Source organism: Oncorhynchus mykiss, chromosome 12 (genome assembly GCF_057628025.1).
Source record: "Oncorhynchus mykiss isolate SJ-2025 chromosome 12, ASM5762802v1, whole genome shotgun sequence".
Lineage (NCBI taxonomy): Eukaryota > Metazoa > Chordata > Actinopteri > Salmoniformes > Salmonidae > Oncorhynchus > Oncorhynchus mykiss.
This window is the reverse complement of record NC_143033.1, coordinates 18,124,313-18,146,899: the sequence shown is the minus strand read 5'-3', so window position 1 is coordinate 18,146,899 and position 22,587 is coordinate 18,124,313. Positions and strand designations below refer to the sequence as shown.

Here is a 22,587-nt window from a genome sequence, read left to right as displayed (position 1 = left end):
ACAGAGTCAATGTGCAGGGATATGAGGTAGTTGAGGTAATATGTACTGTACATGTAGGTAGTAGGGGTAAAAGTGACTAAGCAATCAGGATAGTTAATAAACAGAGTAGCAGCAGCCAATGTGAAGAGTGTGAAAGTCTTTGTGTGTGTGTGTGTGTGTGTGTGTGTGTGTGTGTGTGTGTGTGTGTGTGTGTGTGTGTGGGTAGAGTCCAGTGAGTGTGCATCGAGTCAGTGCAAGAGTGTCCGGTGAGTAATTTGATTAACTGTTTAGCAGACTTATAGCTTCAGGGTAGAAGCTGTTCAGGACCCTTTTGTAAACTGGTGTGTGTGTGTGTGTCCGGTGTGTGTGTGTGTGTGCATGCATGTGCGTGCATGTGCAGTAGCGAGATATGCACTATTTCATATAACCTTGCCATAAGGCATGGACATATGAAATGATCACTTCCCAACTAGTGGGCTACTCCAAATGCCAAATAGAAGTCAATTTTTTATCATACTTTATTTATTTTGTGTTATTTGGCCAGATATCATCCTCTATTTCCCCCTCTCTGTCTCTCTTCTCTTTTACCCCCATTTCTATCTCCAAGCCAAAACAGCAGGGACCTCAGCCCACCACCTGTCTGCTACATCCCTCCCCCTCTCTCTGCCTCTCACCCCCTGCTCTCTCCCACTCCCCCCCTGCTCTCTCCCTCCTCTCTCCGTCTCCCCCTGCTCTCTCCCTCCTCTCTCCTTCTCCCCCTGCTCTCTCCCTCTACCCCTCTCCCCCTGCTCTCTCCCCCTCTCCCCCTGCTCTCTCCATCTCCCCCTCTGCTCTCTCCCCCTGCTCTTCCTCTTCCCCTGCTCTCTCCTTCTCCCCCTCTCCCCCTGCTCTCCCCCTCTCCCCCTGCTCTCTCCATCTCCCCCTCTGCTCTCTCCCTCCTCTCTCCCTCTCCCCCTGCTCTCTCCCTCTACCCCTGCTCTCTCCCCCTCTCCCCATGCTCTCTCCATCTCCCCCTCTCCCCCTGCTCTCCCTCCTCCCCTGCTCTCTCCCTCTCCCCCTCTCCCCCTGCTCTCCCCCTCTCCCCCTGCTCTCCCTCTTCCCCTGCTCTCTCCCTCTCCCCCTGCTCTCTCCCTCTCCACCTCTCCCACTGCTCTCTCCATCTCCCCCTCTCCCCCTGCTCTCCCTCTTCCCCTGCTTTCTCTCTCTCCCCCTCTCCCCCTCTCCCCCTGCTCTCTCACTCTCCCCCTCTTCTCCTGCTCTACCCCTCTTCCCCTGCTCTCTCCCTCTCCCCCTGCTCTCCCTCTTCCCCTGCTTTCTCTCTCTCCCCCTCTCCCCCTCTCCCCCTGCTCTCTCACTCTCCCCTCTTCTCCTGCTCTACCCGTCTTCCCCTGCTCTCCCCCTCTCCCCCTGCTCTCTCCCTCCTCTCTCCCTCTCCCCCTGCTCTCTCCCTCTACCCCTCTCCCCCTGCTCTCTCACTCTCCCCCTCTTCTCCTGCTCTCCCCCTCTTCCCCTGCTCTCTCCCTCTCCCCCTGCTCTCTCCCTCTACCCCTCTCCCCCTGCTCTCTCCCTCTCCCCCTCTCCCCCTGCTCTCTCACTCTCTCCATCTTCTCCTGCTCTCCCCCTCTTCCCCTGCTCTCTCCCTCTCCCCCTGCTTTCTTCCTCTCTTTTTGCTGTCTATCCCAGGTCTCCTCCCAGACAGGCAAGAACATGGCTAAACTGTAGGGCTGGGAATTGCCAGGGACTGATATGTATTGCGATCCTCACAATTCTCAAGATACAATATGTATTGCAATTCTCACGATTCTCATTATTCTATATGTACTGCGATTCTCACGATTTTCAAGATTCTATATGTATTGGGATTCTCACAATTCTGTATGTATTGCGACTCGATACTGCGATTTTATAGTTATAGTTAGAATTGATGTTCCAAACATATTGCTCACTGCTGCAGAGAGACAAGATAATATCATAATAATATTGCGATATGAAACTGCATAAATTACTACTAAATTGCACATTGTAAATATGTCCACTGATGCCAGGCCATAAAGAGAGAAACTGCTCCCAATAGCTTCAATTCACATACAAACATCAAAAACGTCTCCGCAGCCAAATATGTTTGTGTGTGCGTTTGTGCATGATGACTGTGTGTGTGTGTGTGTGTGTGTGTGTGTGTGTGTGTGTGTGTGTGTGTGTGTGTGTGTGTGTGTGTGTGTGTGAGGGGGATGTCATGGCATATTTCCAATAATTATTAGCTACCAACAGCTGATGTCTGATTCCTCTGATCTGACGCAGATGGGCTGAGGTGTGTATGTTAGCCCTTGGGGGACAGCGGGGATCAATATCACCAGTGTAGGAGATAACATGGTGTCAATGAATTCAGATTGACCCCTAAGGCTAGATCACAACACTGATAGTCACGTCTACACCCTCTCCATACCAGGGCAAAAAGGACAAATTACAAAATACCATAAAGATATATGTATCAAAATAAACTACCAAATACTTGTATTTTGCAATGTATTAAATAAAAATTCATGTATTTGTATTTTTAAAAAATAATAATAATAATATTTGCAAGTAGTCAACCCGAATAGCAACAACATTCTGAGTAACGTTTACAGAAACTTGTTATGATTGTGATGTGTTGTTTATCTGGCAGTCATACTGAATCATGTCTGCTAAATGACCAAAATGTATGTGAAAATGAAATAACAAAATAAAAGGCAAAGCACTCTGGGTACTATTATTGACCTAAATAGAAGAATACTCAGCATTTTTTGCAATTGTTCGTTTTTCTAGTTAGTGCATTTATCAGAGGCTCTTATCACACCATAGTGACATCAGACTTCTGATACTAATGCAGGGTGAAGGGGGCCACAAAATGTGTACCGGTATCATTTTTTCTATTGAAAATGATTTTGTATTTTGAAAATACAAAATGTAATCTCTCAAAAGTATCTTGTTATAAAAATACATTGGAGTGTATTTCAGCTCAGTGTAATACACATGACAACATTTCTCAGAATTAAATGAAATACATATTTCAAATCCATACAACAGAAATACTACTCAACACTCACACACATGCACACACACACACAGACACACCCCTCATATGCCTTCCCTGTAATTACTAACCCTAACTCTAACCCTATTGTTCATTAACTTTAACCCTCGCCTGGAAATAGACTCACACAACCCGTCATTAGTGGCTACATACTGATCTTTCTTACTCTTCCTCACTATTCTCAGGAGAACTCAGTTTGTTATTCAAATACAATAAAATGTTATTCATCACATGCATCGTAAACAACAGCTGTAGACTAACAGTGAATTGCTTCCTTTACAGGCCCTTCCCAACAATGCAGAGAAATAGTAGAAACATATCACGAGGAATAAATACACAATGATAACTTGGCTATATACATAATTGAGGTATACACATGAATTACAAATGAAAAGCTGAAATGTCTAATAGTTTTTAACATGTACCCAACACATACAATTATCTGTAAGGTCCCTCAGTCGAGCAGTGAATTTCAAGTGCAGATTCAACCACAAAGACCAGGGAGGTTTTCCAATGGTTCACAAAGGGAACCTATTGGTAGACACTGAACATCCCTTTGAGGATGGTGAAGTTATTCATTACACTTTGGCTGGTGTATCAAAGTCACCACAAAGATACAAGCGCCCTTCCTAACTCAGTTGCGGGAGAGGAAGGAAACCGCTCAGGGATTTCATCATGAGGCCAGTGGTGATTTTAAAACAGTTACAATGGCTTTGATAGGAGAAAAATGAGGATGGATCAATAACATTGTAGTTAATCCACAATACTAACGTAATGGACGGCGTGAAAAGAAGGAAGCCTGTACATTTTTTTTTTTAACATAAAGTCAAATCAAATGTTATTTCTCACATACACATGGTTAGCAGATGTTAATGCGAGTGTAGCGAAACGCTTGTGCTTCTAGTTCCGACAGTGCAGTAATATCTAACAAGTATTCTAACAATTCCCCAACAACTACCTAATAAACACAAATCTAAAGGGGTGAATGAGAGTATGTACAAGTAAGTATATGGATGAGCGATGGCTGAGCGGCATAGGAAAGGTGCAATAGATGGTATAAAATACAGTATATACATATGAGATTAGTAATGTAAGATATGTAAACATTATTAAAGTGGCATAATGTAGAGTGGCATTGTATAAAGTGTCTAGTGATCCATTTATTAAAGAGGCCAGTGATTGGGTCTCAATGTAGGCAGTTAGATTGCTGTTTAGCAGTCTGATCGCCTTGAGATAGAAGCTGTTTTTCAGTCTCTCGGTCCCAGCTTTGATGCACCTGCACTGACCTCGCCTTCTGGATGGTAGTGGTGTGAACAGGCAGTGGCTTGAGTGGTTGATGTCCTTGATGATCTTTTTGGCCTTCCTGTGACATCAGGTGGTGTAGGTGTCCTGGAGGGCAGGTAGTTTGCCCCCGTGATGCGTTGTGCAGACCTCACTACCCTTTGGAGAGCCTTCTGGTTATGGGCGGAGCAGCTGCCGTACCAGGTGGTGATACAGCCCGACAGGATGCTCTCGATTGTGCATCTGTAAAAGTTTGTGAGTGTTATCAGTGACAAGCCAAATTTCTTCAGACTCCTGAGATTGAAGAGGCGCTGTTGCGCCTTCTTCACCACGCTGTCTGTGTGGGTGGACCATTTCAGTTTGTCCATGATGTGTACGCCAAGGAACATAAAACTTTTCACCTTCTCCACTACTGTCCCGTCGATGTGGATAGGGGGGTGCACCCTCGGCTGTTTCCTGAAGTCCACGATCATCTCCTTTGTATTGTTGACATTGCGTGTGAGGTTATTTTCCTGACACCACACTCCGAGGGCCCTCACCTCCTCCCTGTAGGCTGTCTCATCGTTGTTGGTAATCAAGCCTACCACTGTAGTGTCGTCTGCAAACTTGATGATTGAGTTGAAGTCGTGCATGGCCAAGCAGTCATGGGTGAACAGGGAGTACAGGAGAGGGCTGAGAACGCACCCTTGTGGGGCCCCAGTGTTGAGGATCAGCGGGGTGGAGATGTCGTTTCCTACCCTCACCTCCTGGGGGCGGCCCATCAGAAAGTCCAGGACCCAGTTGCACAGGGCGGGGTCGAGACCCAGGGTCTGAAGCTTAATGACGAGTTTGGAGGGTACTATGGTGTTAAATGCTGAGCTGTAATCGATGAACAGCATTCTTACATAGGTATTCCTCTTGTCCAGATGGGTTAGGGCAGTGTACAGTGTGATTGCGATTGCATCGTCTATGGACCTATTGGGGCGGTAAGCAAATTGGAGTGGGTCTAGGGTGTCAGGTAGGGTGGAGGTGATATGATCCTTGACTCTCAAAGCACTTCATGATGACGGAAGTGAGTGCTACGGGGCGATAGTCATTTAGCTCAGTTACCTTAGCTATCATGGGAACAGGAACAATGGTGGCCCTCTTGAAGCATGTGGGAACAGCATACTGGGATGCTGTCCGTAAACACACCAGCCAGCTGGTCTGCGCATGCTCTGAGGACCCGGCTAGGGATGCCATCTGGGCCGGCAGCCTTGCGAGGGTTAGCACGTTTAAATGTTTTACTCACATTGGCCGTGGTGAAGGAGAGCCCGCAGGTTTTGGTAGAGGGTGGTGTCAGTGGCACTGTATTGTCCTCAAAGTGAGCAAAGAAGTTGTTTAATTTGTCTGGGAGCAAGACGTCGGTTTCCGCGACGGGGCTAGTTTTCTTTTTGTAATCCGTGATTGACTGTAAACCCTGCCACATACAGTTGGCGTCGGAAGTTTCAAACTACTTTTTCAACCACTCCACAAATTTCTTGTTAACAAACTGTAGTTTTGGCAAGTCAGTTAGGACATCTACTTTGTGCATGACACAAGTAATTTTTCAAACAATTGTTTACAGACAAATTATTTCACTTATAATTCACTGTATCACAATTCCAGTGGGTTAGACGTTTACACACACTAAGTTGACTGTGCCTTTAAACAGCTGGGAAAATTCCAGAAAATGATGTCATGGCTTTAGAAGTTTCTGACGGGCTAATTGACATAATTTGTGTCAATTGGAGGTGTACATGTGGATGTATTTCAAGGCCTGCCTTCAAATTCAGTGCCTCTTTGCTTGACATCATGGGAAAATCAAAAAGAAATCAGTGAAGACCTCCACATCTGGGTCATCCTTGGGAGCAATTTCCAAATGCCTGAAGGTGCCACGTTCATCTGTACAAACAATAGTACCCAAGTATAAACACAATGGGACCACGCAGTCGTCATACCGCTCAGGAAGGAGACGTGTTCTGTCTCCTAGAGATGAACGTACTTTGGTGCGAAAAGTGCAAATCAATCCCAGAACAACAGCAAAGGACCTTGTGAAGATGCTGGAGGAAACAGGTACAAAAGTACCTATCCACAGTAAAACGAGTCCTAAATCGACATAACCTGAAAGGCCACTCAGCAAGGAAGAAGCCACTGCTCCAAAACCGCCATACAAAAGCCAGACTACGGTTTGCAACTGCACATGGGGACAAAGATCGTACATTTTGGAGAAATGTCCTCTGCTCTGATGAAACAAAAATAGAAGTTTTGGCCATAAAGACCATCGTTGTGTTTGTAGTAAAAAGGGGGAGGCTTAAAAGCTGAAGAATACCATCCCAACCGTGAAGCACGGGGGTGGCAGCATCATGTTGTGGGGGTGCTTTGCTGCAGGAGGGACTGGTGCACTTTACAAAATAGATGGCATGATGAGGGATGAACATTTTGTGGATATATTGAAGCAACATCTCAAGATATCAGTCAGAAAGTTAAAGCTTGGTCGCAAATGGGTCTTCCAAATGGACAGTGACCCCAAACATACTCCCAAATTTGTGGCAAAATGGCTTAAGGACAACAAAGTCAAGGTATTGGAGTGGCCATCACAATGCTCTGACCTCAATCTTATAGAAAATTTGTGGGCAGAACTGAAAAAGCATGTGCGAGCAAGGAGGCCTACAAACCTGACTCAGTTACACCAGCTCTGTCAGGAGGAATGGGCCAAAATCCACCCAACTTATTGTGGGAAGCTTGTGCAATGCTACACCCTAATTGACAACCAAACAAACCAAAACAAAGGCAAAGTCTTCATGCAGACAGAGTCTGGTGTTCAGCTGGGCTCATGGTCAGGATTAAAACTAAAGCCCAAACCCTTTCCAGCTGACTGTCCATTCAGAAATGTATCCCTCTCACACTAAGTCTGTATGATGGCCATTAAAACACTAACTCCTGGTCTCCCGAGTGGTGCTGCGGTCTAAGGCACAGCATCTCAGTGCTAGAGGCGCAACTACAGACCCTGGTTTAATTCCAGGCTGTATCACAACCGGCCATGATTGGGAGTCCCATAGGGCGGCACACAATTGGCCCAGTGTTGTCTGTGTTAAAGTTTGGCTGGGGTTGGCCATCATTGTAAATAACTATTTCGTCTTAACTGACTTGCCTAGTTAAATAAAGGTACAATAAAAATAAATCAACAAACATAACGACTGTTTAATAGCAATGTATGTGTTTATTCCACTTCCCGTTTTCACTCTCTTTCTCTTTTACATCTAGCCATCCATTTCTCTACCACTCTATCCACGTCTCCCTTTTCCCATACCCCTCTTAATGGCCAATCCATCTATTTCTCCCAACGTCTCATCCCTCCACACTGCCACTTTGAGGAATCCAACTGTGTGAGTGAGATAGGGAGGGAAAGAGAGGGAAAGAGAGTGAGAGAAATAGAGAAAGGGGGAGAGGAGGGATTGGGGGTCTGTGCTTCGCTGAGACAGCAGAGTTGGTGGGATCTGACTGTGTGTGAGCAGATGTCTCTTTGTGTGTGTGTGTGTGTGTGTGTGTGTGTGTGTGTGTGTGTGTGGTGGGGGGACATTTTGTTAGTACCCACAATGTCAAATGCTATTTCTAAAGGGGTTAAGGGTTAAGGTTAGAAATGGTGTTAGGGTTAGAATTAGGTTTATGGTTAAGAGCTAGAGTTAGTTTTAGAGTTAGGGTTAAGAGCTAGGGTTAGGGTTAAGTTTTCAGGTTAGGGTTGAGTTTAGGGTAAGGTTTAAGGTAAGGGGTTAGGGAAAATAGGATTTTGAATGGGACTGAATTGTGTGTCCCTACAAGGTTAGTTATACAAGACTGTGTGTGTTGGCACGCACAAGTGTCCATGAACATCTCCCAATTAATATTAGCCAATTAAAACCACTGTACTGCTAGCCCACACAGAGGCTCATTAGAGGCGTGTGTGTATGTGTGGATGAGTGAGTGTGTGGGTGCGTGCATGTGACAGCAGGAACTAAATGCTGATGATGCATGCTTTTCTTGTGTTCTCACACTGTCTCATGGATGAGAGGCTGCAGACTTTCTTCATCTGTCTTCATCAATTATTTTAATAGAATAGGAGGAAGAGAGGAATTATTTTCTCAACACACTCATTCAGTTTTCTGTTGGATGTGGAACAAAATGTTTAGGAGTGGATGATTTTTAAACCCCAGCACGCAAAGAACTAACTACCATTCAGATGTCATTCAGGCCGACACCACTACAGTACACAGAACTCTAAGCCTGTATTGTGTGCCACTGAGCTGAAACAGGGGATTGGGCTTTATAATTATTTGCATGAATGATGAATTTTGTGGGTTTATATACAGGATTATAAACTGGGTGGTTTGATCCCTGAATACCGATTGGCTGAAATCCATGGTATATCGGACCATATACCACAGGTATGACAAAACATTTAATTTCACTGTTATAATTATGTTGGTAACCATTTTATAACAGCTATAAGGCACCTCGGAGGTTTGTGGTATATGGCCAATATACCATGGCTACGGGCTGTGTCCAGGCACTCCGCGTTGCGTCGTCATAAGAAAAGTCCTTAGCCGTAGTATATTGGCCTTATACCACACCCCCTTGGGCCTTATTGATTAATTATAATTGGTGTGTTTTGTCATGTGTGAAAGGTATTTCTGATTTCATACTGCCCTCTGGTGTTCATGACGCAATATCCCTAGGCAACCTAAATAAAAGGTGAAAAATCTGTTGATGTGCCCTTGAGCAAGGCACTTAACCCTAATTGCTCCTGTATTACTCTGGATAAGAGTGTCTGCTAAATGACTAGTTGGATGGTTCAAGTTGGATGTTTTGATGTTTGTGGGGCTGAAAGCTGCTTCAACGGTGAAAGCTACATGGGAACATGGCCAACCAAACACGCTCCCAGAGTTTCTGTCTCACGAGGCAGACCTTTCAGGGTCCATATGGCCCTTCATATGTAAATCTGTAGTGAAAGACTGACTACTTCAAAACCTTTCGTAGAGCATGTGACTGACTTATTTAAAGAGCTAAACATAGTCTGGAGAGCTTGAGAGCTTGAGAGAGAGAGAGAGAGAGAGAGAGAGAGAGAGAGAGAGAGAGAGAGAGAGAGAGAGAGAGACAGAGAGAGACAGAGAGATACAGAGAGAGAGACAGAGAGAGAGACAGAGAGAGAGAGAGAGAGAGAGAGAGAGAGGGAGAGAGAGAGAGAGAGAGAGACAGAGAGAGAGAGAGAGAGAGACAGAGAGAGAGAGAGAGAGAGAGAGAGAGAGAGAGGGAGGGAGGGAGAGAGAGAGGGAGAGAGAGATAGGGAGAGAGATGGAGAGAGAGAGAGAGAGAGAGAGAGAGGGGGAGAGGGAGGGAGAGAGAGAGAGAGACGGAGAGAGAGAGAGAGAGACAGAGAGGGAGAGAGAGGGAGGGAGAGAGAGAGAGAGAGAGAGAGAGAGAGAGAGAGAGAGAGAGAGAGAGAGAGAGAGAGAGGAGAGAGAGAGAGAGAGAGGGTGAGAGAGAGAGAGAGGGAGAGAGAGAGGGAGAGAGAGGGAATGGGAGAGAGACAGAGAGAGAGGCAGAGAGAGAGACAGAGAGAGAGACAGAGAGAGGGAGAGAGAGAGGGAGAGAGAGAGAGGGAGAGAGAGAGAGAGACAGAGAGAGAGAGAGAGAGAGAGAGAGAGAAGAGAGAGAGAGAGAGAGAGAGAGAGAGAGAGAGGGAGAGAGAGAGAGAGAGAGAGAGGGAGGAGAGAGAGAGAGGGAGAGAGAGAGAGAGAGAGAGAGAGAGGGAGAGAGAGAGAGAGAGGGAGAGAGAGAGAGAGAGAGAGAGAGGGAGAGAGAGAGAGAGAGAGGGAGAGAGAGGGAGGGAGAGAGAGAGAGAGAGAGAGAGAGAGGGAACAACAGACAACAAATTCCAATTGGCTATACTAAAACTCTTTAACATCATCCTTAGCTCTGGCATCTTTCCCAATATTTGGAACCAAGGACTGATCACCCCAATCCACAAAAGTGGAGACAAATTTGACCCCAATAACTACCGTGGGATATGCGTCAACAGTAACCTTGTTAACAGCAGACTCGTACATTTCCTCAATGAAAACAATGTACTGAGCAAATGTCAAATTGGCTTTTTACCAAATTACCGTACAACAGACCACGTATGCACCCTGCACACCCTAATTGACAACCAAACAAACCAAAACAAAGGCAAAGTCTTCTCATGCTTTGTTTATTTCAAAAAAGCCTTCGACTCAATTTGGCATGAGGGTCTGCTATTCAAATGGATGGAAAGTGGTGTTGGGGGTAAAACATACGACATTATAAAATCCATGTACACAAACAACAAGTGTGTGGTTAAAATAGGCAAAAAACACACACATTTCTTCCCACAGGGCCGTGGGGTGAGACAGGGATGCAGCTTAAGCCCCACCCTCTTCAACATATATATCAACGAATTGGCGTGAGCACTAGAAAAGTCTGCAACACCCGGCCTCACCCTACTAGAATCTGAAGTCAAATGTCTACTGTTTGCTGATGATCTGGTGCTTCTGTCACCAACCAAGGAGGGCCTACAGCAGCACCTAGATATTCTGCACAGATTCTGCCAGAACTAGGCCCTGACAGTAAATCTCAGTAAGACCAAAATAATGGTGTTCCAAAAAAGGTCCAGTTACCAGGACCACAAATACAAATTCAATCTAGACACCTTTGCCCTAGAGCACACAAAATACTATACATACCTTGGCCTAAACATCAGCACCACAGGTAACTTCCACAAAGCTGTGAACGATCTGAGAGACAAGGCAAGAAGGGCATTCTATGCCATCAAAGGAACATAAAATTCAACATAACAATTACGATCTGGCTAAAAATACTTGAATCAGTCATAGAGCCCATTGCCCTTTATGGTTGTGAGGTCTGGGGTCCGCTCACCAACCAAGATTTCACAAAATAGGACAAACACCAAATTGAGACTCTGCACGCAGAATTCTGAAAAAATATCCTCCGTGTACAACATAGAACACCAAATAATGCATGCAGAGCAGAATTAGGCCGATACCCACTAATTATCAAAATCCAGAAAAGAGCCGTTAAATTCAATAACCACCTAAAAGGAAGCGATTCCCAAACCTTCCATAACAAAGCCATCACCTACAGAGAGATGAACCTGGAGAAGAGTCACAAACACAAACACACCCCAAAGAGCCCCAGGACAGCAGCACAATTAGACCCAAGAATATCATGAGAAAAGAGAATTACTTGACACATTTTAAAGAATTAACAAAAAAACAGAGCAAACTAGAATGCTATTTGGCCCTAAACAGAGAGTACACAGTGGCATAATACCTGACCACTGTGACTGACCCAAACTTAAGGAAATCTTTGACTGTGTACAGACTCAGTGAGCATAGCCTTGCTATTGAGAAAGGTCGCCGTAGACAGACATGGCTCTCAAGAGAAGACAGGCTATGTGCACCCTACCCACAAAATGAGGTGGAAACTGAGCTGCACTTCCTAACCTCCTGCCCAATGTATGACCATATTAGAGACACATATTTCTCTCAGATTACACAGATCCACAAAGAATTTGAAAACAAACCCAATTTTGATAAACTCCCATATCTTTTGGGTGAAATACCACAGTGTGCCATCACAGCAGCAAGATTTGTGACCTGTTACCACAAGAAAAGGGCAGCCAGTGAAGAACAAACACCATTGTAAATACAACCCATATTTATGCTTATTTAACCATTTGTACATTGTTACAACACTGTATATATACATAATATGACAATTGTAATGTCTTTATTGTTTTGAAACTTCTGTATGTGTAATGTTTACTGTTAATTTTTATTGTTTATTTCACTTTTGTATATTATCTACCTCACTTGCTTTGGCAATGTTAACACATGTTTCCCATGCCAATAAAGCCCCTTGAATTGAAGAGAGAGAGTGAGAGAGAAAGAGAGAGAGAGAGAGAGAGAGAGAGAGAGAGAGAGAGAGAGAGAGAGAGAGAGAGAGAGAGAGAGAGAGAGAGAGAGAGAGAGATCTTTCCAGAACAACAAAGCCAGGGTTGGTGACCACTGGCCAAGGTAAAGAAACTCAGTCAGCAATCATCAGGAATTTTTTTTTTATCCATCTGTCCATTGTAATAGAGACATTAAAGTATTTCAAACACACATGCAAGTGTGTGTGTGTAGTCTATTGTGCCAACAGAGAAGTTAATGGTGTGCAGCGGATTGACGACTGGAGGGAAGCCGACAGAAAGAGGGAAGAAAAGAGAGAGGGAGGAACAGACAGGAACAGAGACGGAGGACAGGCTGAAGTAAGTAACGTTCTCAGAATGGTAGTTCCTTCACACTGACCAACAGAGAATACAGCAGCAGGACCACTGCTCTGACACCGCCACCGGGCCAGTAGGCACACACAAACACACAAACACACAGACACACAAACACACACACTCGCTCTCTTGAAGAAATGTTCCTGCTGTTATGTTATTGTCCTCATAGACCCTGCCTGCTCCTACAAAACACACACACACACACACACACACACACACACTCGCTCTCTTGAAGAAATGTTCCTGCTGTTATGTTATTGTCCTCATAGACCCTGCCTGCTCCTATAAAACACACACACACACACACACACACACTCGCTCTCTTGAAGAAATGTTCCTGCTGTTATGTTATTGTCCTCATAGACCCTGCCTGCTCCTACAACACACACACACACACACACACACACACACACACACACACACACACACACACACACACACACACACACACACAAACAGACACACAAACAGACACACTCGCTCTCTTGAAGAAATGTTCCTGCTGTTATGTTGATGTCCTCACAGACCCTGCCTGCTCCTACAACACACACACACACACACACACACACACACGAACAAACGGACACACAAACAGACACACTCGCTCTCTTGAATAAATGTTCCTGCTGTTATGTTATTGTCCTCATAGACCCTGCCTGCTCCTACAACACACACACACACACACACACACACACACAAACAGACACACAAACAGACACACTCGCTCTCTTGAAGAAATGTTCCTGCTGTTATGTTGATGTCCTCACAGACCCTGGCTGCTCCTACAACACACACACACACACACACACACACACACACACACACACACACACACACACACACACACACACAAGCAGCTTCTGTCTATTCTCTTCCCTATAAAGAGGGGAAGTGGAGTAGAGCAGACCCAGAGAGAGAGATACAGAGCAGAGAGTAAATGCATCCCATATTTTTTTTTGTACTTTAACTATTTGCACATCCTTACAACACTGTATATAGACATAATATGACATTTGAAATGTGTATTATTTTTGAACATTTGTGATTTTAATGTTTACTGTTCATGTTTAATTGTTAATTTCACTTGCTTTGGCAATGCAAACATGTGTTTCCCATGTTAATAAAGCCCCTTAAAATGTAATGAATTACAGAGCCAGCCTGGAAAAGTATTTCTGGAGTTTGTCTCTTTACAAAGACCCCTGACTGCCTCAAAACATCTCTGTCTCTTAGTCTATCTGTCTGTCTGTCTGTCTCTTCTCTCTCTCTCTCTTGGTATCACTTTCACGCTTTCTCTCTCATTTGTTTATTGACTGTAAGTTCAGGCTATTCCCTCTACAGTTGAATACAAAGAGGCACTTCATGATGAGCACCTCCAATCCTCTGGGAATGCTCTAGAAGTTGTTGGTGTACATTAACCATGACACCTATCTCTCTTACCTTGGGCCATTACAGAGGTAGGATCTTAATTTGAGCCAGTTTGCTACAGAAGGAAAATAATCCTGCAGCAACAGGAAATGTGAATTATTATGTGGATTATAATTAATGGACATTTTTTTGAAATGACAAAGCCTTTTTAAATCTTGAATACACTACAAGTTTTCATTTCCTGCTGTGCAGGAAGATTCTCAGCAACACAAGAGTGATGAAATGAAGATCTTACATCTGTAGTTTGAGCAAAACCCATCCCACAAACAAAGGCTCAGTTAGCAGTACAAATGTATGTTATAGTATAAAGTTGGTCCTACCTTTGGCCATTTGGGGTTGAGCAGGCGGGCTTTGAGGGCGTCGTCCAGGGCGGTCTGGTACTGTCCAAGGCGGAGATGGGCCGCTGAACGGTTACTGTACAGGATGCAGTTCTGAGGGTCTGCAGACAGGGCCTTCCCATAGAGCTGCACCGCCTGGCTGTACTGCCCCCGCTGGCATGCCTGGTTACTGCAACGCACTGCTTCCAAAAACTCTGTCTTAGAAAGGATAGGAGGCCCAGGAGGGATGGAGGGAGCGATGGAGGGATGAGGGTCTGTCTTACGGAGAGAGGGAGGGATGGAGGGATGAGGGTCTGTCTTGCAGAGAGTGGGAGGGATGGGGGGAGCAGAGGTAGAGGATGAAGAGGAGGAAGAGGGAGGGTTGGTGCTTCGGCCAGAAGAGCGAGAGCCAAAGAGAGAGAACTAAAGAGGAGAAGAGAGAGGGGGATGGGAGGAAGAAAATAAATGTAGGGAGGAGTGGTCAGTTATATTTTAATTCAATCAAATACCTTTTTCTCAACATTACAGTAATTTGACAGTCAAGTTGTGTCATCATTCCCTAAAGAGGACCATGCTGATGTACAGCTGACTTTCTAATCTGTTCCACCAAAACATCAAAGCAATGTTTTTATATCTACATCTGCATGCGTTTGTGTGTAATGTGCACGTTGAGGTTAACTCTCTGCTTCCTTCCCTGATCTGCTGCTACCAAATTTGTCTTTTCAGAATTACTTACATCAAGGCTGTCATTATCTCTCTCTCTCTCTCTCTCTCTCTCTCTCTCTCTCTCTCTCTCTCTCTCTCTCTCTCGCTCTCTCTCTCTCTCTCTCTCGCTCGCTCTCTCTCTCTCTCTCTCTCGCTCACACACACACACACACACACACACACACACACACACACACACACACACACACACACACACACACACACACACACACACACACACACACACACACATGTTCCCTGGAGTCCCAGTGGCATTCTCTGTCCAAACAGAGAGCAAACTGGAGCACTAACTCACACAGTAGAACGTTTTCACTGAGAGAAGAAAGAGAGAGAGACAGGGAGAGCTAGAGAGAGAGCAAGAGAGAGTGAGAGAGGGGAGAGGGAGAGGGGGGAGAGAGAAGGAGAGAGAGAGAGAGAGAGAGGGGGAGTCAGGAGAAGAGGAGAGAACAGCTGATTTTCAGCCTGTGCATATAGCTGGGTATATATGAGTCACTCTTACACACACACTCTCCATCTCTCTCCCTGCGTATTTCTCTCTATCTCACTCACTCAATCTCTTTCTTTCTGTGTCACTCTCACTCTCTCTCATACCAACACAGATGGAGGCGTGCAGGAAAATGAGCCATTGTCAAAGTGGAGCAGCAGTTGAAACAGTTGTGTTGGAAAAGTAGTACAGGAACACCATCTTCACACACACACACACACACACACACACACACACACACACACACACACACACACACACACACACCACTTCCTTGTCCCTTCCTTCCTCCTCCCAGCCCAGGTCAGCAGGGAGACACATTCCTGAGAGAATGAAACCAGGGACCTCCTCTGACAGAGAGAGAGAGAGAGAGAGAGAGAGAGAGAGAGAGAGAGAGAAAGAGAGAGAGAGAGAGAGAGAGAGAGAGAGAGAGAGAGAGAGAGAGAGAGAGAGAGAGAGAGAGAGAGAGAGAGAGAGAGAGAGAGAGAGAGAGAGAGGAGAGAGAGAGAGAGAGAGAGAGAGAGACTAAAGGGGCAAAAACCACTATTCTGTTTGTAACCTAAGTAAAAGCTAATGTTACATTTGGATCTTGTCTTATCTTATTATTATTGTAATACTGTAATATGGCATTTTCCACTAAATTGCTATGAAAAGCGCGGTACGGGCTAGGCTACAATACTACTGAATAGCTAAGCAACTTGGGCATAACATCAAACGGATCATCAAAGCACTTTGGCTGAAATTGATAGGTTAGTTACTAGCCAGCCTATAGCATACTATTGCAGTTAGCTAGATCTATAGCCTAAATGCTATGCACTGTCAAAAAAACTGTAGCCTCATTTTCTTTGTTCGCCATTGGGTTATTTACCCTTTCTTTCTTCGGTCGATGCTTCTCCATCCTGTTCTAGCTTTATACACAGCGGCAGCAACTTCAAACTTTCATCCCATGGCAGTTCGCTTCCCAAACAGCCACAGAAACGCTGCGCTCTCCTACAACAATGTTTTCATGGACCTCAGAAAAATGAACAACAAGCGATATTCCACTTAACCGGCCGCGAACTAACTCAAGTTATTTCCCAGAAAGTGCGCCATGTTAAATCCGTTTTTCCCCGAGTAACGGAATTTGTGGCGGGTGGAGGCGGGTCTCGGCAGGCTCAAGCTCCACGGATGCATCTCCAGTCGCTCTCCAGGTCTCAATTACCCGTGGTGACATCAGAGAGGGGTTGAGTTACCTAGCAGTTATTCATTCCTGTTGTAAGTATTGTTTCTACAGAATTTTTGTAATAGATCGTTACTTACTGCAGACCTCTTCACAAATTAACAAGCCATACGCTTCATATTAGAGTAGGTTACACAATTGCCTTGAATCAAAGGTGAAAAAAATGAAAAATAATTATAGAAAAGACGATACAAACACCATCCCTTTGCCTTTAATGAACGTATTCTAATAGTTATGGCTTCCATAATAATAATCTAACACTTTGGTGTCTTTGATATAGTGTAGTTTAATGTGTCATCAAATTGACAGCATTGTAAAGACAACACTAAGAAATAGCATACAGGCTCTGTCAAAGTGTTTATTTAAAAAAACAATGTTTTATTTTATTGAACCTTTATTTAACTAGTCAAGTCAGTTAAGCGCAAATTCGTATTTACAATGACGGCCTACACCCGTCAAACTTGAACGACGCTGGGCCAATTGTCAAAGTGGATGGCACTCCCAATCACGGCAGGTTGTGATACAGTCTGGATTATTACAGAGTAAACAAATAATGAATAAAAACATTAAATGCAAACACTGTTTGTCTTTGATAATGATATGTTTTTCTATACAAGTAACTTATATGTACAATTTGCAGTCAGATAAAGTATTAAATGAATGCTGAGCATAGACAGTAGTTGAAAAAAAAAGTATTTTACACTATAGTACAGTAGATTAGATATTTACATTCAGGACTTGAAACAGAGTTTTTCCTTTACAGCAGTAAGGCCCTGATACACATATCACTATTTATAACTGCTATTAGTAGATGTCTTATCCCTCCAACAACAACAAAAACTTGCACTTGTCTTTTTTCCTACTTGCACTGAGTTTGCTGATGTGGATGTCTCACCTAGCTATCTTAAAGTGAATGCATTAACTATAAGCAGCTCTGGATAAATCTGGATTTACAATTACTAAAATGTAAATTACAAAAATAAATAGTATCTATATCCCATATGGGAGGAAATGGGATGGCTAAATAAATCAGGCAACATTGCATCACATTGGCACTGCATCTTCTACTAAAGCACATTGACTGTGCTTCCTGGTCATCCTGATGCAGAGTTTGTGTAGTCTGCGTTTGGCCCATCTAGATTTGGGCCTCCTGCCGTTGTGGCCAGCGGCCTGTAGATGGCGCCACTTCTCCATGCCTCCACCATTGATCTTCTGCTGCTCCAGCTGAACAGGAGAGGGTTTGACCAGAGAAGCCGAGCAGCTGTAGATAAGGAGGTAGACTGTTACAAACTCACGTGCGGTTGTGTGTGTCTGTGTGTGCGGGCGTGGACCATTAGCTCAGTGGGCCTGTCTAACTTGGGGTTTTTGCGCAAAATGATAATTATCTGGCTAATAGTGGGGGCCACAAGGAAAAAATGGGCCAGTGTATTAGAATGCCAGAGCCTATTTCTGGTCCCAGTCCGTGTGTGTGTGTGTGTGTGTGTGTGTGTGTGTGTGTGTGTGTGTGTCTGTGTGTGTGTGTGTGTGAGAGAGAGAGAGAGCGTGCACCCTTGCGTGCACATGTGTGGCAGTGCGTGTGTGTGTCTGTGATGTGTACTGTACTGACCTTGTCCCCTGTGTGCAGACCTGTGGCTGTAATGTGAAACAGGACAGAGAGATGTACTTCAACAGGATAGTCTGAACCCCAGATATCTCCTTCTGCTGAACCAGAACCTCAGACAGTCTAGAGGAGAGGAGAGGAGAGGAGAGGAGAGGAGAGGAGAGGAGAGGAGAGGAGAGGAGAGGAGAGGAGAGGAGAGGAGAGGAGAGGAGAGGAGAGGAGGACATATTGGGGTGAGTGCCAGACACACACAATCTTACTGCTGCCAAAAAGTCCTACTTCTGTATTTTATCAAACATTTGATTTAAACATTAAGCAACAACTGCTAACACAACTAGTAGGGCTGTCCTTGACTGTCTGACTCTATGCACACCATTTGTTTTACACACCTAACAAATATACCCGTAAAGGATGGGTCACCGAAGGTGATTTGACTCATTCACAAAATGACATACAGACATGTGTATGTCACAGACCACGTGGTTGCACTGATCTGGTTGTCCAAGTCATTACATATTGTGTTATTCTGTAATAATGACCTGCTGGTACAGTTGCAGTGGAAGAGGGTCCTGGGTTCTGGGTTGAGGAGGCTGTATCTCTTCTGGTGAGCAGGGATCTTAAACCTGCAGTCATCCAGGTCTCTGTATACATCACACACATACACATGCTGCTTCCCTACACAGACGGAAAACACAATGAAATGTAATTGAGCTCATGGTCAAGTCCACTCAAAAGGCATTATCAATAGTAGATGCACATAGAAACAGGCAGAAAGAGACAGAAAACCAGACAATATTTTCTTTCACCTACCTGTGCTTGCTGCGTCCTGGTTAGACTTAGGCAGAGTCAGGCCAGTATGGTGGGTGGGTTCAGCTGGCGAGGCCAAAGCCAATGCTGGGCCCGAGGCTGAAGTTTCCAGTCCCGAGGTGCTACTCTGGGTCCCTATAGCAGTAGCAGTGCCAGTGGTGGAGGTGGGGGAAGTATTGGCAACCATATTGTCCTCTCCAGGGTAAGGGTGGATGACAGGCGAGCCAGAGGCTGGTGTTCCACTCTGACCCCCTGGGGTGAGGTCTGCTGGGGCAGCACTGGAAGGAGTGGTGGGGGTGGAGGTGGAGGGAGAGGTGGAGGGAGAGGTGGGGGTGGAGGTGGAGGGAGAGGTGGAAGTGGCAATGTAGGGAAAGGTGGTGGGAGAGGTTGAAGTGGTGGAGGGAGATGTGGAGATGGAAGTAGAGAAGGTGGAGGAAGAGATGGAGGAGGAGGTGGAGAAGGTGGAGGGAGAGGTGGTGGAGATGGAGGTGGAGAGGGAGGTAGAGGAGGTGGAGGAGGTGGTGGGAGAGGTGGAGATGGAGAGGGAGGTGGAGATGGAGGAGGTGGTGGAAGAGGTGGAGAGGGAGGTAGAGGAGGTGGAGATGGAGGTGGAGGAGATGGTGGGAGAGGTGGAGAGGGAGGTAGAGGAGGTGGAGATGGAGGTGGTGGGAGACGTGGAGAGGGAGGTAGAGGAGGTGGAGATGGAGGTGGTGGGAGATGTGGAGAGGGAGGTAGAGGAGGTGGAGATGGAGGTGGTGGAGTTGGAAGTGGAGGAGGAGGAGGAGGAGGAGATGGATGTGGAGGAGGAGGTGGTAGAGTTGGAGGGGGAGGTGGAAGTGGGGGTGGAGATGGTAGTGGTGGTATTGTCAGCCATGTCATCCTCCTCTAAGTCAGGGTCTGGCTGGGTGGAGTTGTAGAAGGTGGGAGGATGGACCACAGCATACAGAGACATCTCATACTGTTGACACCTGTCACAGAGAGGAATGAGGTAGGATCAGCCTCTACTCCATTTTACATTGCATGTTACATTAAACACTTCATGAACAAACATAAGTGAGGGAGAGATCGTCACTCACATGCCAAACCAGTTCCTCTGAGAGCACTGTAGTCTGTGGGAGAACTCAAAGCAGTGCATCTTCAGCAGGTTGAAGAAGACGTATCCCACTGTGTCTGAAATACTGTCCTCAGCCCCCAGCAAACACTGGTGAAACCTATACACAACAACACAATGTTAATACAATGTTAATACAACCTAAACACAACATCAATACAACACTACCCAGAGGTTAGCCGGAACTGAATCAGTAATGTATAATGTTAAGGGAAAGGCAGAATCTTCCTCATGAGAGTCACAGTCTCATAGACAGAGTTAGTTTGTGACAGGCAGCCTACCTGTTATCACAGTGGCAGTGGGACAGGGTGAAAATGTTTGTGTTGAAAACTCCATAGTTGGTCTCGAACGACAGGATGGTGTCCTGACATTGGTCATGCTCCCTGCAGCAACTGTCTGTCTCTGCAAACACACCTGTCACAGGTAGACGGGTAGGAGAGGTTCAGCAACAACAACAAGAGTCCAGGTTAGGCATGTTTGATATATTGTGAAGCGAAACAGAGGCATTACTAAAGTAGGGCCCTATAAAATCAGCTCAATTTTGTCTGATTCCGTATTTTGTTTCCCCAAATTCCGTTTAATTTTACCCCGATTTCTGTTTCACCCTGTTTTTTAAGGTTTTCGCTCTGAAAATCACACTTTTTTAAACTGAAAAACAACTCAATTGGATGTTCTAATCCACAACAATGCTTAACCCACATCAGGAGACCACTTTTCAGGTCTAAAAAGAATTACAAATACACATAGATGCAACTGTTAGCGGTGTAGCTCACACAATCAATCAATCGTTTAGAAAGCCCTTTTAACATCTGCAGTTGTCACAAAGTGCTTATACAGAAACCCAGCCTAAAATCCCGAAGAGCTAGCAATGCAGATGTATATAGAAGAACTCTACCATCACTGTCCGTGTTTGCAAAATAAATACCGACTGGATTGATGCAAATAATGATATCATTCTGCCAGGTAAGCATAGACTACTTTGTAGTTAACATTTAATTGAGAAGGTTTTTGGGAAAGCATTTCCATCTACCAACATCGCTAACGGCTGCACAAAGTGGTAGACGCTTTATGTGTTAATTAATTTAGATGATTCCCTACTAAGGACAATACATTTTTGAATAAGGTTGAATTACATTTTAATATCTGGATTCCATAATTCTGTCTGCGTTCTCCGCATCGCGGATTTTATAGAGCCCTACAAATGGGCACATGAATCATCATCATCAATTACATTCTGCTTTAATACCCCATTCAATTACAAATGAGAAAATATTATCAAAAGGAGAACCACATCTTAGTCTGGAACACAGTTACAGATTCAACACCGATCACCTACCTAAATCGTCATAGGTCGCCGCCTTGTTCCCTGAGCCGCACCAAAGCGTTCCCGGCACGATGAAACCACGTTTTACGCGCCGATGGGTTTGCGTCTCATCCCTGGAACTGTCACCACCGTCTCCAAGAAGATTCTGGAACGCTATATCATCAATAACGCTCCGTGCGTGCCTCTTACTCCTTGTCTCTGTATGTTCCTCAGAGGCATCTCCAACGGCTTCGCGCTGGGTGACCGTTGGAGAGCTAACAGGAGCGCAGTGGCTTTCAAGTTCAGACTGCGCACTGACATCAAAACGTTCACGAGGACGGTCAGAGAACTCTCCTGTGGTGTTCTTCTCCCGACACACAGACATGTAGCTGTTTGTAACGGCCGTGTCGTCACTCACTGCGCAGTTGACCAGTCTATTCTCCACAGACCACACACTGTGGTAGAGATGGAGGGACGAGGAGGAGGCGTGGTGAGTTTTGCTGTGGTGTCGGAGAAAGCCGAGATGGATCTCACCGTTCGACGTGACTTTAGTCCAGAAACAGAAATCCCTCGGGTCAGCAGCAGCAGCTGCAGTGGTCAACATCAGTGACACTGCTGCCATCATTACAGCAGAAAATAAAATGGAGTTGATGTGCATTTTCAGCACCAATGTAAGCACTTTAAATGTCCTTCAGTACTTTATAGATAAACTAATATTGGTAATAAAAAGCACCGAACCCAATTCAATTTAATTTCTCGTTTTATAAAACACTCCCTTTCTCTTATGCTAAGAGGTAAGATTAAATATATAAATAAAATGTTGCCGCACCCCGAACTTGCATTAAAATACATTCACTTTGCAGCTGATACGTAATTAACAGTGGCCCTATGCACTAGTTTCCACTGTCTGAGGATGTCTGA

General features: G+C 45.1%; 2 protein-coding genes across 8 annotated transcripts in view; both read right to left on the bottom strand.

Moving 5' to 3' along the window:
* LOC110537090 (tetratricopeptide repeat protein 28) overlaps positions 1-16,829 on the bottom strand; it is a 102,477-nt gene extending 85,648 nt beyond the window's left edge. For 6 of the 7 annotated variants that reach the window (XM_036937076.2, XM_036937079.2, XM_036937077.2 and 3 more), the window contains exons 1-2: positions 16,495-16,829; positions 14,420-14,839 (exon numbers count right to left, since the gene is read on the bottom strand). In XM_036937076.2, the coding sequence (XP_036792971.2) occupies positions 14,420-14,839; positions 16,495-16,524 (450 nt within the window). In that variant the 5' untranslated portion in view covers positions 16,525-16,829. The remainder of the gene's footprint in view (positions 1-14,419; positions 14,840-16,494) is intronic. The other variant, XM_090191893.1, reaches the window with a different exon arrangement.
* Positions 16,830-17,202: 373 nt separating this feature from the next.
* On the bottom strand, positions 17,203-22,587 carry pla2g3 (phospholipase A2 group III). Its single transcript, XM_090191896.1, has 7 exons — positions 21,700-22,587; positions 20,645-20,777; positions 20,329-20,463; positions 19,256-20,220; positions 18,985-19,120; positions 18,452-18,568; positions 17,203-18,106 (listed from the first exon to the last, which is right to left on the bottom strand). The coding sequence occupies exons 1-7, from the start codon at positions 22,322-22,324 to the stop codon at positions 17,890-17,892; spliced, it is 2,328 nt and encodes a 775-aa protein (XP_090048022.1). The 5' UTR covers positions 22,325-22,587; the 3' UTR covers positions 17,203-17,889.

Coding starts and splice junctions, on each gene's coding strand:
- pla2g3 (XM_090191896.1), bottom strand. CDS start 22,324: ATGCACATCAACTCCATTTTATTTTCTGCTGTAATGATGGCAGCAGTG. Junction 20,778..21,699: donor GGCGACCTATGACGATTTAG/GTAGGTGATCGG, acceptor TACCTGTGACAG/GTGTGTTTGCAGAGACAGAC. Junction 20,221..20,328: donor CAGAGGAACTGGTTTGGCAT/GTGAGTGACGAT, acceptor TCTCTGTGACAG/GTGTCAACAGTATGAGATGT.